The sequence below is a fragment of the Equus asinus genome, chromosome 20 (genome assembly GCF_041296235.1).
Source record: "Equus asinus isolate D_3611 breed Donkey chromosome 20, EquAss-T2T_v2, whole genome shotgun sequence".
Classification (NCBI taxonomy): domain Eukaryota; kingdom Metazoa; phylum Chordata; class Mammalia; order Perissodactyla; family Equidae; genus Equus; species Equus asinus.
The window spans coordinates 13402097-13418629 of NC_091809.1; the positions used below are offsets into that span (position 1 = coordinate 13402097).

A 16533-nucleotide genomic window follows, 5' to 3' on the forward strand; every position below is an offset into this window, starting at 1 on the left:
ATTTAGAGAGAACTGGTTACAAAAACTTACATTCACCTTTATAAAAATTAAGGAAGTCACCTACTGATGTGAAAAGAACTGCAGGATTTATTTCTGAGCAAAAAAATCAAAGTGTATATCAATGTGTAAACCATGTTACCTTGGTATGTCAAAGGGAATAAAGAATAATACATAGTTGAAAATGCTTCTCTCCATCAACACTGACCATATGGACAAAAAACTAATAAAATTGGATTTAGTGGGGCATGGGGCAAGTGGACATGAATGTTAGAGGACATGCTTGTAGCGAGTTTTCAGACTTCTAAGTCTCAGGCTGATTTTTTTAAACTTGGCACTCACTTCTAAGTAAGTAACAAAAATAATTAGCTAAATTTTATTTTTAAATACTTTATAAATCAAATGAGTAATATATTTTGAAGGGAAAGCCTCTTTTCTACATGCTAATCCTCTAAGCACTACTTTTTATGAAAGTGGACAATACTTTTAGCCAACTATAAAACGTGAATTTTTTTCTATTTTGTTTGTAAGTAAATTAAGTGACATCAGAGTTTTTACTTCCAGTGGCTCCTAAACTGGAAAGTATTCTCTGAAAAGGGAAGCATGTTAAATGCACCAGGAGTTTTGACCCCATCTGTTAAGTATATTATGTTTCTGGCTCCACTCCAAATTTATATACGCTTTTGTTATTTTCTTCTCTCAGTTTAATTGCCTTCCGGTTATCACAGCCTTTTCCATTTCAGAGTTCTCTAGGGATATACTAAAAAATGGATCTACAATAAATTTCCTTCCAGTGTAAAACGTGAACCTGACAATTTTAATGAACACATCTCATAACTTGTGTTTCTGAGAAGAGTTCCTGTGCACAGGCTCAGGCTGCGGGGCCTCAAACTTCCCACCGGCCCTCAGCAACTGCAGGCTGGAGTTTCTTGATCTGAAGCACCAGATGAGTGGGGTGGGGAAGGATGGGTGAGGCCTTAACACTGTCAACGGTCAAACATCAAACGTATCAGCCCCTGCACTGCACGTGGTGACATCACTGTCAAATGTGTCCTTAAACAAAGAGCACAGATCCATGGGTGACCTCACGGCTCCAGGCCACCCCTGACCCCGGGAGGACACCAGGCCCGCCCATCCTGCCCTGTTCCAGCCCAGCCTGGGCACCCTTCCTTTTCCGGACAAGGGCGATCGCTCCATGGGGAAACGGAATCTGGATGCAGGAGGCGCCACCAAGCTGCGGGAAGACTCCAGAGTTCACCCTGGGAACCCACAGCCCATTCCACTTCGACGCAAACGCCCCTGGTCTGGCCAACCGGAAGACGTCAGCCCCACGAGTGTTCCGGTCGTGGGAACTGTCCAATCAGCGGCAGTGGGGTGCGCTGCCTAACCATCCAGTTAGGACAGCTGGGGCGGGGCCTGGAGCACTGTCCAATCAGGAGCCGTGGTGGGGGGAGGAGTGTCTGGAGCACCGTCCAATCAGGACCGGGGGCGGGCAGCGCTCCCAGCCCGCGTGGACTCCGCTCTCCGCCCTCCTCGGTGCCGGGGAACATCCGCCCTGCACGGTCGCAGGTGTCGCGTCCAGGTCGCTCTCATCTTCTCGGGCCGCAGGGCTGCAGGGAGGACGCCCGGAGAGTCCGGATGGGACCGGGAGATGGTGAGTGCTTGGGGTCGGGTCTCCCCACGTCCCCCGGGGTCCCACCCGAGTCTCCGCCTTCGGCCGCGGGGTGGGAGTCCCCGCGTCCTGTCCCGGCCTCGTCTGGAGTGACCCAGATGCGCACAGCTGCCATCCTCTCGGGTGTCTGGGAATATCAGCCCCTGGTCGGCTCCTCCCAGAGGACAGCCTGCGGGGCGGGCGGGGAGTCTGGGGAGACGGGCTTGGGTGCCCGGGGCTGGGAGGGGTCTCTTGATAGGTCTTGGGTCCCTAACTGACCCCTGGGCACTGCGGAGAGTTTCTTTCCCCCCACCCCAGTTCTCATTCCCTGGAGGGACCATAGTTGTCAGCTGACCAGACGCTGGTATTGAGGGGAACAGACAGAAATGGTTCCTGCTCCCCGGGTTCTCACAGCAGAGGGAGAGAAACTAGCCCAAATGACAAAGCCCAGCTGGTGAGGTGGTGCCACAACCTGCAAAGCAGAATGCACTTGAGACACAGCGAGGGGAGGGGCCGGTGTCCTTTGGGAGGCTGTTCAGGGAGCATTTCAGTGAACAGGTGGCGGGGGGTGGATGTCCCACGTGGTAGGATGGCCGCGCTTGACCCTTGAGTCATCTGTGTCAGTGTTCCAGTTCAGCACGGCCCCTCCCTGCATTTGTCACCTTGGAAAGACTTATTTGGCTATTTACGCCTCCAATTTTTCAGTAAATATAAAATCCACAGCTAATAGACTTTGAAAGAGAAGATAATGTATTCCCAAAGAAACAAGAAAGAGGTGAATTTCAGAAATAAAAATCGCTCTAATCTTACATTCCACTTGTGAAAAACTCTTCTGTGCCTTTTTTCTCTCCTGGAGCATGTGTGGTTGAGTTTCTCACATCTGTTGTTTTCTCTTCGGTGATGACAAATGGAATTCCAGGGCTTAGCCCTGAGAATGCTACTGGGAAAAGGAATCTGAGAGAAATAGAGAAAACCTTTCTCCCATTATGGACCGCAGAAGAATGAATACACTTGCACACAAAGAGTCTTTGGTATATTAATCGGTGAGTTACAAAGACTCGCCAAAATGTCAGTTATTCTCCTCTGGCAGCGTGGGGAATTTTTGACAATGGATAATTCTGTTCTGTCTCATATTATCAGGGCTTCAGAGATTAATGCTAAATCCTATGTCCTGAATCTTGTGCCACCTAGAAGTGTTGAAATATGATTAATGGTTTAGAAAACGTTTTGTTCCCATGAAAATAATAAAGTGACATCTTTAATTTTCTGAAAGGAATAGAGACTTGTGAGTTTTCTTCTGAGCTATAAAAAGTGCTTAAAAGTTTTCTTCCCTCCTTTGTACGTAAACACTGGCTTGAGTGATTTTGCTGGATTCTTCAAACCCTGGTTTTGTTTCATTTAAATCAGTGGGGTTCAGCAGGAGTGAATAAGCTGGAGTGGGGCTTTGCCCAGGGACTCCAAACTGAGGCCAGTCATGAGCCTGCGGAGAGAAAAGGACGTGGTTTCTTCCTAAGGGTTGTCCCCTGTGCCCGTGTCCCAGCGTGCCCACACAATCAGGGGAGGAACTTTGTCCTCCGAGAGAAGCTGCAGGGCAGTGGAAAGTGTGTGTGTTGTGGGTGATGCCCTTTCTAGGTTCTGCTTGCCACTGTCTTGGTTGTCTCCAGATAGTCGGTTTCGCTTGGGCATGCACAGAGGCGGTGCACTAGGAAAACTGAGAAAGTCTCTGAAGGTCAGACTTAGAGAAAGACTCTTCTGGAGACCATCTCCTGGAGAAAGAGTTTATGAATTTGGGGGTTTGGGCTAAAACTTGAAACAGATTCCAGCCGAGAGTTCCCTAGCTAGTGAGAATTGAAGCCTGGAGAGGGAGCATTTCCACCCTGTGAGGAGGCGTGAGGAGGATGTGTGGAGCCCCAGAGTTCATTCCTGTGTCTGCTCAGGTCCCTCTACCCTCCTTCACTGGGGACTGACCCAGCGGAACGATGATATTTCTGCAGTAAGAGTGGACTCCAAGCTTGTGAATGTTTCACCTTCTGAATGTGGGTTTTCCTTGCAAGCTGTGGGTAAGCCAGTGGCTTTACTGGAGCTAACGCAAATGTTTGGTTTTCTTCCCCTCTAATTCCTGCTGCCATCTAACTGCAGTTTCCCTAAGCATTTGGTAATTTTATTTCCTTGAGTGTGTAAGATTTCTATTTTCTTGGTTGTGTTAACTTAAAAAGCAAATTTGCCTCTTATTGTACCCTCAGGATGAGTTTATTCAGGCATAGCCCAAAGAATTCCAATTCAGGATGCGCATGCTATGGCGAACCACAGGCAGATCCAGAAAACAAAGGAGAGGAGCTGGCTTTTATAGGAGGAAAGGGGGAGTAGGGAGGGGCTGTTCTAAAGGAAAGTCCATTGGGGAAAGTAGCAGTTTAGGGCAGCAATGGCTTCTCATTGGCTGAGCTGCGGGGATTCTCATTGGCTGGGCTGTGGCGGCTTCTCATTGGCTGAGCTGCAGAGGCTTCTTATTGAGCTGCAGAGGCTTCTCATTGGCTGAGCTGTGGAGGCTTCTCATTGGCTGGGCTGTTGCCAGGCTGGGAGAGAAATCTTCCTTCAGTAGTAAAGTAGTTCCACTTCCTGTCGGAGATGAAAGTGTATGTCTCTTCCTGTATGATGTTAATTGACACATGATAGGGTGTGAGAGCTCCTCCTACAGGCCTTCCTGACTCCAATTTAGTTAAAGATTCTTTTATTAATTTCCACAGGTGAATGTAAGTGAATTGAGAGAGAAAAATGTAAGACAAGAGAATTCTGGAAGCACACAGAATTTTTCTTCCTTTTTTGGCAAGAGATCTTCCAGATATGGGGTGGGTGTATTTAAATTCTCAGGTTCATTTTTCACTTTCTACATTTTTTTTTTTACATTAGTTATTGTCTCTAGAGAATTTTGAAATTTAAAAGATTGTTCTATTCCTAAGACAATTCCTATTTTAACTGATACAAGGAAAACAACTAAAAGGATATGTAAATCCTTGAAAATCATAGTACATTTAATAGGTTAGGCCCAAACCCCTAATGTATTAAATATTCTACTCATTCTTGACAATACTCCCCAGTTTGAGACAGAGTGGAAGAACAAACGACTCGGCTGTCACTTGTCATCTCAGTTATAAAGAGGTTTGAGATATTTCAGTTTTTGATCTGCACTTTCATGAACTTTAGTGTTCAGGGGATTAAATATTAAAATGGTTTCCTACATAGAAAAGTGCCTTCCAAATAAAAATTAATAAAAAGCGGGCCAGCCCAGTGGCATAGTGGTTCACACGCTCTGGGCAGCCTGGGGTTTGTGGGTTCAGATCCTGGGCCTGGACCTACACACTGCTCATCAAGCCATCCTGTGGCAGCGTCCCATATACAAAATAGAGGAAGACGGGCACCAATGTTAGCTCAGGGACAGTCTTCCTCAAGCAAAAATGAGGAAGATTGGCAACAGATGTTAGCTCAGGGCCAATCTTCCTCACCAAACAAAATTATTAAAAAGCAAAATATGATTTATATATATTTCTCTTTATGTAAAATAAATAATGCATGCAAAGTAAAAAGAAAAAAAAGATCTGTAAAATACTGAAAATTTAACTTAAGAAGACTCTGTGCCAGCATATCCTGGTCTACTCCAGTCCTCTTACCACAGCCACCCTCAGACAACCAGGTGTAATAATTTCTTGTGCATTCTATCAGTGGTTATCTAAAAACAAGCAATTAAAAATACATTATTTTAGGGGCCGGGCTGGTGGCGCAGCAGTTAAGTGCACACGTTCCACTTGGGCGGCTTGGGGTTCACTGGTTCAGATCCCGGGTTCAGACATGGCACCACTTGGCAAGCCATGCTGTGGTAGGCGTCCCACGTATAAAGTAGAGGAGGATGGGCACAGATGTGAGCTCAGGGCCAGTCTTCCTCAGCAAAAAGAGGAGGATTGGCAGCAGACGTTATTATTTTTTCTTCCTTTGTTATAGTAAAGGTAACACAGTGTACACATGGCAACATGCTTTTCTTATTTGTTCTATTGATAGTCCTGCGATCTTTTCATATCAATACTTGATGCCTTTGATTCTCAAGTTTATGCAATCAGTTCTGTCTGCATAGTCACTTGGTCCGTTTCTAATATTTCACAACCAAAGGCTGTGAATCAAAACTGCCATTTTCACATTACATATAAACGAGCATACAAAAAGCATATTATTTTCCAACCTTAACTGAAGCTTTTACTTTTTACTGTGAAATCTAGCATGTTCAGAATGCGTAAAAAGTTTTACGGGAAGATTTAAAACTAACAATGTAAATATCCACGGACGCACCATCTAGATTTATAAACGGGTCTTGGGTAGCTGTTACACTCTCCTGACGTGTGCCCCTCCTTGAACTCACCACTGTCTTGCCACCTTGATGATCACTGTTTCTTTGTTTAACTTTCATGCCTTTACCATCTAGGATTTTCCACTAAGCAGTGTTCTATTTAGTTTTGACTCTTCAGAACTTTCAATAAGTAACTACTCATGGAGTTGCAGTGAACAGGCTTTCCTGAGGATTCTTTACGTCAGTCTGCTGCTTACATGCTGGTGTCTGTGGCCGCAGACCATCCAGTTTATTCTTCCACTCCACTGCTTTCGGGGTTTGGGGTTTTCACGTCTGTTTTCCTGTTGTGAAAAATGCTGCTCCTAGATTCTTGTTTCAGTGTCCAAGTGCAAATACACAGTAAATTTTCCACATAATGGAGAAAAATTGCTGGGTTCTAGATCATGGCTAAGTTTAGATGTACTAGGAAATTCCAAGGGAGTATACCAATAGATTCTCCAAACATCTGTGCATCACTGCTTATTTATTCCATAGGATCATCAACACATGGGATTGTCTAGATTTGTTTGCCTTTATTGGTTTGAAATGGGATCTATTTGAGGTTTTATTTTGCTATTTGCTCAATACCAATGAGGTTGCCTTTTTTTTTTTTTTTTTTTTGAGGGAGATTAGCTCTGAGCTAACCTCTGTGGCCAATCCTCCTCTTTTTGCTGAGGAAGACTGGCCCTGAGCTCACATCCATGCCCATCTTCCTCCACTTTATACATGGGACGCCTGCCACAGCATGGCTTGCCAAGCGGTGCCATGTCCGCACCCAGGATCCGAACCGGTGAACCCCTGGCTGCTGAAGCAGAATGTGCGCACTTAACCACTGTGCGACTGGGCCGGCCCCTGCATTTCTTTTTAATATGTAGTCTTTCATCTTTGGTGATATGTTTTGGTCATTTTCCTCTTTTTAAAATTAATTTGTTTCATCATTCATTTTTACTCTGCACATTAATCCTTTTATATTTGTATGTATTGCAAATATCTTTCTCTCAAATTGTGGCTTATCTTTTCAGTCCCATGATTTTAATAATGTTGAAATCCTCAATCTCATCCTTTATAGCCTACTCTTTTTTCTTATGTGAGCAAATTCTCCCTATTTCTATGTTATAAAATATCTGCCTGTAACTTCTGACAGTATTCCAGTTTTGTCTTTCATATTTAAATCTACCATATATTGATTACTGTCCATGAAATAGATGGGAATAAAATGCATTTTCCCCAATTTGATGCCAGTTTCTCCCTGCCTCGTGTATTAAAGTGTCCATCTTTTCCGCACTGCCCTGCGATGGCTGTTCTGTCATTAATCAAAGTTCCAGCTACACAGGGGTCTGTTCAGAATTATTTTGTTTCCATTAGTCTATTTTTTTATCTTTCTGCTAAAACCATACAGCCTGGATTAGCATAGTTTAAAAGTACTTGTGGTATGACAGGCAGGCCTCCACCTTGTTCTTCAGGAAATTTTGTCTTTTTTGGACATTCGTTCTTCCTATTAGGTTTGGAGAAATAGTTTTGACTGATTTTTGTAGAAAATCAGGTTTGGGGATTTAGTGTAATTTCACAGAGACTAGAGGTTTCTTTTGGTGGGCTGAAATCTTAGTGACATTGAGTTCTTTCTAAGAACATATGTACGGCATCTTTCCCTTTATTTTATTTTGCTTTGATATTATCTGATAAAGTTAAGGTTTTTTTCCCCTCTAGAATGTTTTTATAGCCTTCCTTAGAATCCTTCATTATGTATTAGCTTTAAAAAAAGTTTTATGAGATGTAATTCACATATCACACAATTCACCAATTTAAAGTGTCCAATTCAGTGGGTTTCAGTTTATTCAGATACGTGCAACCATCACTTCAGTCAATTTTAGAGCATCTTCATCGCCTCAGAGGAAACCTCCTACCCTTCAGCTATCACCTTCCATTCCCCACTCTGAGCCATAAATAACCATGAACGTCGCTATAGATTTCCTTATTCTGGACATTTCCCATGAATGGAATAATATAATTTGTAGTATTTTCTTGGACAAGTTCAGGTCTGCTGTCGAGTCCCCCTTTTTAATTTCAGTTACTGTGCTTTTCAACTCCAGAATTTTCATTTGGTTCATTTGAAATAACTTCTCTTTCTTTATTGATGTTATTTGATGCGTCATTGTCGTCACACCTTCCATTACTTTAATCGTTCTTTTAGTTCTTAGAACATTTATAATGGTTACTTTGAAGGCTTTTTCTGTTAAATGCAGCATCTCTTCACTCTCACAGTTTCTCTTGCCTGCTTATTTTTCTGCTGTAAGGGTCACAATTTCCTTTTTCTGAATGCTTTGTAGTTTTTATTAGAAACTGGACATTATAGATAATATACAGTAGCAACTTTGGGTACTGGCCCCTCTCCTCTGGGGCTTGCTGGGCTTTTTTATTCGTGTTGGCTTGGTGACTGGCCGGATTATCTTAGCCCAGTCTATGTCACTCCTCTCCCCACCTCCTGTAGTGTCCAGTCTCTCATGTTCCTCCTCAGGGAGGCACCGCTCTGTGTACGCCCACAGACACCCTGGGATGGCAGTAGTGTTGACAGGGCTTTCTTCCTTTCTTCCCCGACCATCCGCAGCTGTCAGGCTCCACTAATTGTAGGCTGATTGCTTTATTGTTTTGAACATGCCATGGTGCATTCCTTGCTCTATAGACTAATCCAGTCAAATTTGGGCTCTTTTGAAGGCATAGTTCCATAAGTCAGTTTGTTAATTGTTCAGACGCTAGGAGGGCTCCTCCCAGCTGCCCCTTTCCCTGTTCCTCTCCTGCAAACAAGGTGGATTACAATTTTGCCTGTATTTTGAATCTCCTTCCAGTTGCCTTTCACCACCACCTCTGTTTCTGAGAGCACCCTTAGGCTTGATCTTCTTCAGGCTCTGTTGCAAATGAAGTTAGTTCCTTGGGAAGAGACTAGGAGCGATCTGTCTTACAGCTGGATTCTTCCCCAAAGTCTTTGGGCACTGGAGCAGGATGGGGCAGTGGAACGCTTCTTAGCTGAGTGACAGCCCCGCTTTAGGAGCTGAGAAAAGGGGAGTAGCTTCAGCTCTTCTCAGTTTGCCTCTCTTGGGTGTGGAACCCACACCTTATGAGGCAGAACAGAAGCAATCGGGTCCCCAGTATTCTCTGCACCCCTACTCACCGCAGAGCCTCCATTCCACAAGTGGGGGTTGGGGGGAAGGAGGGGGCCCCACCTCTTGACTGCACTCCCGTGGAACTTCATCTCAGTAACAGCTACCTGGGGCAGGATGGGAAATGCTGATCTCCTCTTCCTCCTCTGACTGGGAGCTCTGGGGACAGGGAGCCTGTGTTCGTGGCTGCAGTCTGAAATGGAAATCCAGGGAGAGAGGGAGTGGTCTTGGTTCCAATACCACAGACTCTCGCTTTTCCTCCTGAATTTTCATAGGTTTTCTTGAATAGCTGTTTCTTCATTTACAATATGCTCTTAGGACTATTTCCAGAGGCTTTAAAGGGTTGTTTTTAAAGCAGTTTTCACCAGTTTCACTGGGGAGCAGATCCACCGAGCTCCTCATACTGTCATGCAGCTGGGTTAGATTTTTAACATTAGTTTTCCAACTTACTTTTGTTATTAAATAGAAAGGCAATGAATTTCATTTTTATATTGTGTTTTTATTCTAGAATCTTGCTAAAATTCTTATTCTATGGCTCATTTTGTTCTGTTTGGGTCCTACAGGTACATTTGTTAGTGCTATGCAGAACAATAACCTTTGATTCTTTTGTAATTCTTGTACATTTGTTTATTTTTAGCTGTCACCAGGTTGGATCTTTAGTATAATGTTGACTAAGAATAAGGCAATAGGAAGCTAGTTCTGTACTTTTTTGGGTAGAAACAATGGACTTCACACCATTTATATGATCCTTTTTGAACAGTGTTTTTCAGTATGCCCTTTATCAGCCTGTGCATATTACCATCTGTTCGCAAATGCTATGAGTTTTTTTCATGTATTTCTGTTGAATTTTATAAAGTGACTTTCTATAACTCTTAAGATGATTTTAGGTAAATTATATTAATTGACTGTAGAGTTTCATTGTAAAGTATAACATATATGGAGAAAAGTGCATAAGACATACATACGGTCCATAGAAATAATAAAAAATAAGCACCTGTGAAATAAGACCCAGCCCTAGATCTAGAACGATGCTTGACATCAGACACCCCACTGGAAATGATTCCCAGTGGCAGGCCCCCTCACTCTCCTGGAGTAACCAATATCTTGAATTATATGATGGTAATATCCATGCTTTTCTTTATACTTTTATCACCTGTGTATGCAGCCTTAAAGATACTCTAATTTTGCATGCAAATGAAATCACAGTGTGTATACTATTTTATGTCAGGTTTCTTTTGTTCATGGTCTTCCATGGAGTAAAAACAGTTCATTCACCTTCATTGCTCTCTTGTCCTCACTTGCAGGGATATCCTATTACTGTGTATTAACTCTACTGCTAGTGGCTACTTGAGCGTTTTCAAATTTTTGCCATTACTGTCAGTGCTTCTAAAAACTTTTATGCATGTATCCACTTGGATGTCTTGTTCGCATCCGCATCTCAGTACGCCCTATGCTGGTTCCCCATCCTCTTCCCAAGAACATAATCCACGTATGGCCTACATCTCAGTGGATGAAAACTCCTTTATTCCAGGTTTCTGGCATGAAATCATCAGAGTCATCCTCAGTTCTCCTGTCTTGCCCCAACTTCAGACCATCAGGATTCTGTAGCTCTTACCTGTGTCTACCCTGCACACTCATCTGTGGTCACCCAGGCTGGTTATGGCGTTACCCTCCTAGCAGGTGTCCTGGCCTCTACATCTGCCTCCTACAGTCTCGTCTCAAAGCAACTGATGGATCATTAAAGCTATCAGATGACATCACTCGTCTGTGCAAAACCCTGAAGTACTTCTGCATTTCTCACAGAGTCAAGCCAACTAGTTCCCACAAGATGATGTGCCCCCTCCCGTCACTCTCCACTGTCCTTGACTGTTACTCCCCATCTCACTGTGCTCCAGTCAGCCCAGTCTCTGGCTGTGTGTCTTCGCCCATTCAGGCTGCTATAGAAAAATACCACAGAGCAGCTTATAAACAGCAGAAATTTATTTCTCACAGCTCTGGAAGCTGAGAAGCCCAAGATCAAGGGACCAGCATGGTCGTTTTCTAGTTGGGCCCTCTTCCTGGTTCATAGCTGGTGCCTTCTCACTGTGTCCTCACATGTGGAAAAGATGAAGCATCTCTCTCAGCCCCTTTTTAAGGACTCTTAACCTGTTCCTCAATGTCAAGAAGACCAATAGTAATTTCTCTGTTATGCTTCTGGTGGAAAGAGCTGTTCTGGCATCTTATAACCTCCGTGTGAGTGTGTGTGTGTGTGTGTGTGTGTGTACTCAAAACTGGTGCACAGGAATACTAAGGTTCGTGAATTTGGGGATTATGGAAAGGTCTAAGTTCTCATGTCTTCTTTTTCCTTTCTCCTCCTTCTCAATACCTCTTCTCTCTCAACTGAAGGGACATGGAAGAAGGAAGAGTAGCAACCAATTCTATGATAAATAATACACATATAAGTTAAAATTAACATTTCTCCAGAAAGATGTCTTCAGGTAGCCAACTGGATCTAATTCTGGTGGCGTGGAGTACATCAAAACATAGGTTAGCTGGCCCACCTTGCAAGTTGGGTTTCCACAGACCCTTGTGCCTCTCATGGTCGTTAAGGGGAAAAGTAGGAAAAGCTCCTAGTCCTTCAGTGTGTTTTTTCTTATTAGAATCTTGTCCAGTGTGTTTTTACTCATTAGAACCTCGTCCAGTGTGTTTTTTCTTATTAGAACCTCCTCCAGGTTTGAACTTGTGGTTCGTGTAGTGCTGAGTGAGGGAGTGGGCAGTAAGGAAAGAGCCGTGTCACAAGGAATTGGTAGTCATAAAATGGAAATATCTGTTTCACTTATAGAGCATCCAGCGTGTTCTGGACTATTCCAGACTTTGCGAAGAGAGAGGAATCAGATAGGAAGGGTCACAGTAGAAATGCAGAGAGAGAGAAGTTCAGTGAGTTAGTGGTGCTGTTAAAACTGACACAGGAAGCGAGTGTGGACACAGAGTGCATGTGGGGAGACCACAGGAGCTTACTTGAACTTCCTGTGAGTTGAGTCCAATTCCCCTGTGTTGTCAGTGTCACCCATTCTCCTACATCTAAGTGGTCTGTTTTAGGACTCGCTGGTCTTTGAGGATGTGGCTGTGGACTTCACCCCGGAGGAGTGGGCTTTGCTGGATGGTGCTCAGAGGAAGCTCTACAGAGACGTGATGCTGGAGACCTTCAGAAACTTGGTCTCAGTAGGTAAGGACGGCATCATTCTGTCACTTAGTTATTTAGAGAATAAATACTTCTCACTCATCAAGCCTATTCCAATATTTGCAATATAGAAGGGAACTACATTGGCAAATAAGACAGACATTGTCACAGCTGTCATGGACGTAGAATCTAATACTTTCTCTGTGATAATAAAGATCTACCTATTAACCTGTGTTTTTCTTTCTGTCTAAAAGACTTATGGTCCTTTAGTGTCATCAGTGCGGGTATATATCCATGGGTGCTTTGCAAGCACAGAGGGCTTTGTTGTTTGAAACCTTGTGATGGTTTTTCTGTGCATATTACATTTCCTACCATTTTCACCTTTTGTGCCTGTTAATAATGAAGTCCTGAAACAGCTAAGCTCCTGAATGTGTTTCTTTGTTCTCAAGTGCCTTCCTCATGAGATTTGTTCACTTTTTTGGTTTCAGATAATGAGATTCAACTTAAAACCAATGGGTCCATTTCTCAGCGGGATATTTTTGAAGAAAAATTATCCAATGAACAGAAAATAGCAAGGTTCACAAAAAATGATTCCTGGACCTCCGTTTTAACAGAAAGTTGGGAAGACCAGTGCATTGAAGACAAGCACAACAAGCAGGGGAGACATTTGAGGTGAGTGACAGGAGAAAAATCAGTAATCCCAGAGAGAACCTCAGTATTTCATGAAATTAAAAACAACCCCATAAACCCAGCTCCAAATTTGTTTATTGACAGATAATTTTCCTCCCAACTATTTTTCTTAATGTGACTTAGACATTGAGTGGTTGAAAGATAATTCAGTTGGAAACAATTATCAGGAAACCCCATATGTGAGAAACACTGTTGTAGTACTGAGCTATGGTCAAGCCTTCTTCCAGAGTATTTAGTCTACTCCACTTTGAAGTAATTCAAAAAGGACAGAAAATCTACATTTACACAAAAGTAGTAAAAATGTATCCTACTACTCCTTAATAAATATTAATACATAAACCATTAATAACATGCTTCTCCTTTTTTAGCAGAAATCATATGGTGGAGAGATTCTGTGATAGTAGTAAAGGTAATAAATATAGAGAAATGTTCAGTCATATTCGAAATCGTAAACTGTACAGAAAAACTTCTACTAGACTAAAGCTGTATGAATGCAGTCAGTGTGGAAAAGTCTTCAGGCATCGTTCGTCCCTTAAGAGGCACAAAAGAAGTCACACTGGACGCAAACTCTATCAATGTGAGGAATGTGGGAAAGCCTTCAGTTGTTCTTCATACCTAAGAAACCACGTGAAAACTCACAGTGGAGAGAAACCTTATGCGTGTGAACTTTGTGGGAAAACATTTATTCGTTCCCATTCCCTCACTGGACATATAAGGAGTCACACTGGAGAGAAGCCCTATGAATGTAAGGAATGTGGGAAAGCCTTCAGTTGTCCTAAATCCTTTCGAGTACATGTGATGATGCACACTGGAGGGAAACCCTATGAGTGTAAGCAGTGTGGGAAAGGCTTCAGTTGTCCCAAGTCCTTTCGAGTACATATGATAATGCACACTGGAGAGAAACCCTATGAGTGTAAGCAGTGTGGGAAAGCCTACTGTTGGCTCACATCCTTTCAAAGACATGTGAGAATTCACAATGGAGAGAAACCCTATAAATGTGAAAAGTGTGCGAAAGCATTCGGTTGGCCCTCATCCTTACACAAACATGTCAGAATGCACACTGAAGAGAAACCTATAAATGTAAGCAATGTGGGAAAGCCTTCAACCGGCCCACATCCTTCCAAAAACATAAGAATGCAGACTGGAGAGAAACGCTATAAATGTGAAAAATGTGGGAAAATGTTTGGTTGGTCCTCATCTTTACACAAACATGCCAAAAAGCATACTGAAGAGAAATGTATAAATGTGAGCAATGTGGGAAAGCCTTCAGTTGACCCCCATCCTTCCAAAAATGCAGGGATGCAGACTAGAGAGAAACCCTATAAATGTGAAAAATGTGGGAAAGCATTTGGTTGGCCCTCATCCTTACACAAACATGTCAGAAAGCACACTGGAGAGAAACCTATAAATGTAAGCAATGTGGGAAAGCCTTCAACCGGCCCACATCCTTCCCAAACAGTAATGCAGACTAGAGAGAAACCTTATAAATGTGAAAAATGTGGGAAAGATTTCAGTTGTCCCAAATCCTTTCAAGGTCATGTGAGAACCCATAGTGGAAAGAAAACCTGTAAATATAAGTAATGTGGGCAAGTCTGATGCAAATTAATTCAAGTATAACAGTTTAGAAAATTCACACCAGGACAGAAATTTTATAAAAGCTATAAATATGGTATTGCCTTAATCAGTACCTCATCCTTAAAGTGGGCCCATAGCTAATGAATTTTTATTTCTTTTTCAAGTAGACATTAAGATTAGAATTCCTAAGAATTCTCTAAATATGTCTATAGTACATGAATTTTGATATATAATGAGTTTTCCCCTCTTAAATTCAATTAATTTTTTTTTTTCCATTTTGAAGTGTGATGTACCCATTGGGTGATTTGAAGTGTATCTTAAATATGCATTAGGTTTACTTTTTATATGTTTTTTAATTGTCCTGTAAGTATGGAGCCATTAGACACTGGTATTTGTTGAGGTTTTCTTACTGGCCCAGTGAGTTCCGAACTGGATATCACTTACCCATTACGTATATTCTACCTTACTATTTTACTGAAAAAACCTACAATTTTTAACGTCAACACTTTATACTTACATAAAGTATGTGTTATCAACAGCTATCTTTTTGGCCAGAGGATCATTATTCCATTTTGCTGGCTTGCAAATTTGTAAATAATGGAAGTTGGCAGAAATTTGTAAGTATGCAAGTCTTGAAAGAGTGTAGTTTTGCACGAACTGTTATTTTGATCTGTTGCTGTGTGTTCTTTGTCTTGCTTCTGGCTGGCAACTGGATGATAGGTTTGAATTAAGAGAGACAGTGAAATCTAGAGGTGGAGATGGTTCTGTTGTTATATCAATGTAGGTAAGGCTAGCAACTACATTTCCCAGGATACCTTCTCTATAGGGTTCCATGATAGAATTCTGTAATAACTCAAGTTGCGTGAGATTTGGAAGAAGAAGTTATTCAGTTCATCAAGCCACCACTCTACAGGGAGAGAGACACCTGCATGGGGACTTTGTGGACATCAGCCTCCAGCCTATTTTCCTGAGTGCTGGCCCTGCTGATTCAAAGTATCCTCAAAACAAACACCAACGGCTTGACTTCCCTTTTATGAGAGGTATGGGCTTCCACAGACATCCCTACCAGCTTTCCCATCTGAATGCACCTCCATGGGCAGACATCCACTTTGCATTTTCCTGCAATTCCTATGCCGTCCACCAGACCACTGATTAGGATGTCACGGCTGTTGATCTCACCTGATGCTCTGACTCCCCTTTTCTCTGGATCTTACCATATTTATACAGTCTAATTTGTATACTGGACACCTCATTCTCTTAATACTTCTAGTGCTTCTGTGTTTCTGATTCCACCACAACAGATATAATGGTGCAGCCATAAGAACACATGAGACTGTGTGTCCCTGCTGCATTGTGACAGGCTTCCCTGGGCCAGTCCTTCTCTGAGATAAATAAGCACATTACTGATATACTGAGCAGACTGTGTGGGTTTTCTGTTACTCAGAGCTGAATACAATTCCTCAGTATGTGTTCAATTATTAAGTTTGATTATGTGTGATTAAACATAATGTGTATTTTTTTGGTTGGACAAAAGCTGTGTTTCTGAGAAATAGCCTATTAACTGTTTTCAAAAAAGTATACTATATATATAAAATGTTTCTGAGAAATATATTGACTGTGTTTTCAAATGAGTTGTATACTAACAAATGTCAATTTCTATTTTTCATTTACTGGAAAGATATATTAAAATATTGCAACCATGAGTTGTCAAATCAACTTTATAACTTGTGAATTTAAGTACTATGCTGAGTCAATATTACCAGGTGCACACAAGTTTAGGCATTTTTCTTTCTAGTAAGTTTTGTTTCTTATATTGTTACAATTTTATCAATATAACTTCTTATTCATTCATAATGGTAAAAATTATTTTACCAATTTAATTAAGTACTAAATAAGTCTAGTAAGGATATAAAAATGCCCTGATGAGCAAAAA

General features: G+C 42.1%; 1 protein-coding gene across 4 annotated transcripts; it reads left to right on the plus strand.

Moving 5' to 3' along the window:
• The first annotated feature begins 1482 nt into the window (after positions 1 to 1482).
• ZNF556 (zinc finger protein 556) lies at positions 1483 to 16316 on the plus strand. 4 transcript variants are annotated; one of them, XM_070491679.1, is made up of 6 exons: positions 1502 to 1651; positions 3586 to 3708; positions 4393 to 4494; positions 12254 to 12380; positions 12824 to 13007; positions 13394 to 16316. In XM_070491679.1, the coding sequence occupies exons 2-6, from the start codon at positions 3667 to 3669 to the stop codon at positions 14604 to 14606; spliced, it is 1668 nt and encodes a 555-aa protein (XP_070347780.1). In that variant the 5' UTR covers positions 1502 to 1651; positions 3586 to 3666; the 3' UTR covers positions 14607 to 16316. The 4 variants fall into 4 exon arrangements, with proteins under 4 accessions (XP_044608006.1, XP_070347783.1, XP_070347780.1 ...); XM_070491681.1 differs by having other exon boundaries at positions 13397 to 16316; XM_044752071.2 differs by lacking the exons at positions 3586 to 3708; positions 4393 to 4494 and having other exon boundaries at positions 1483 to 1651.
• Positions 16317 to 16533: the final 217 nt, after the last annotated feature.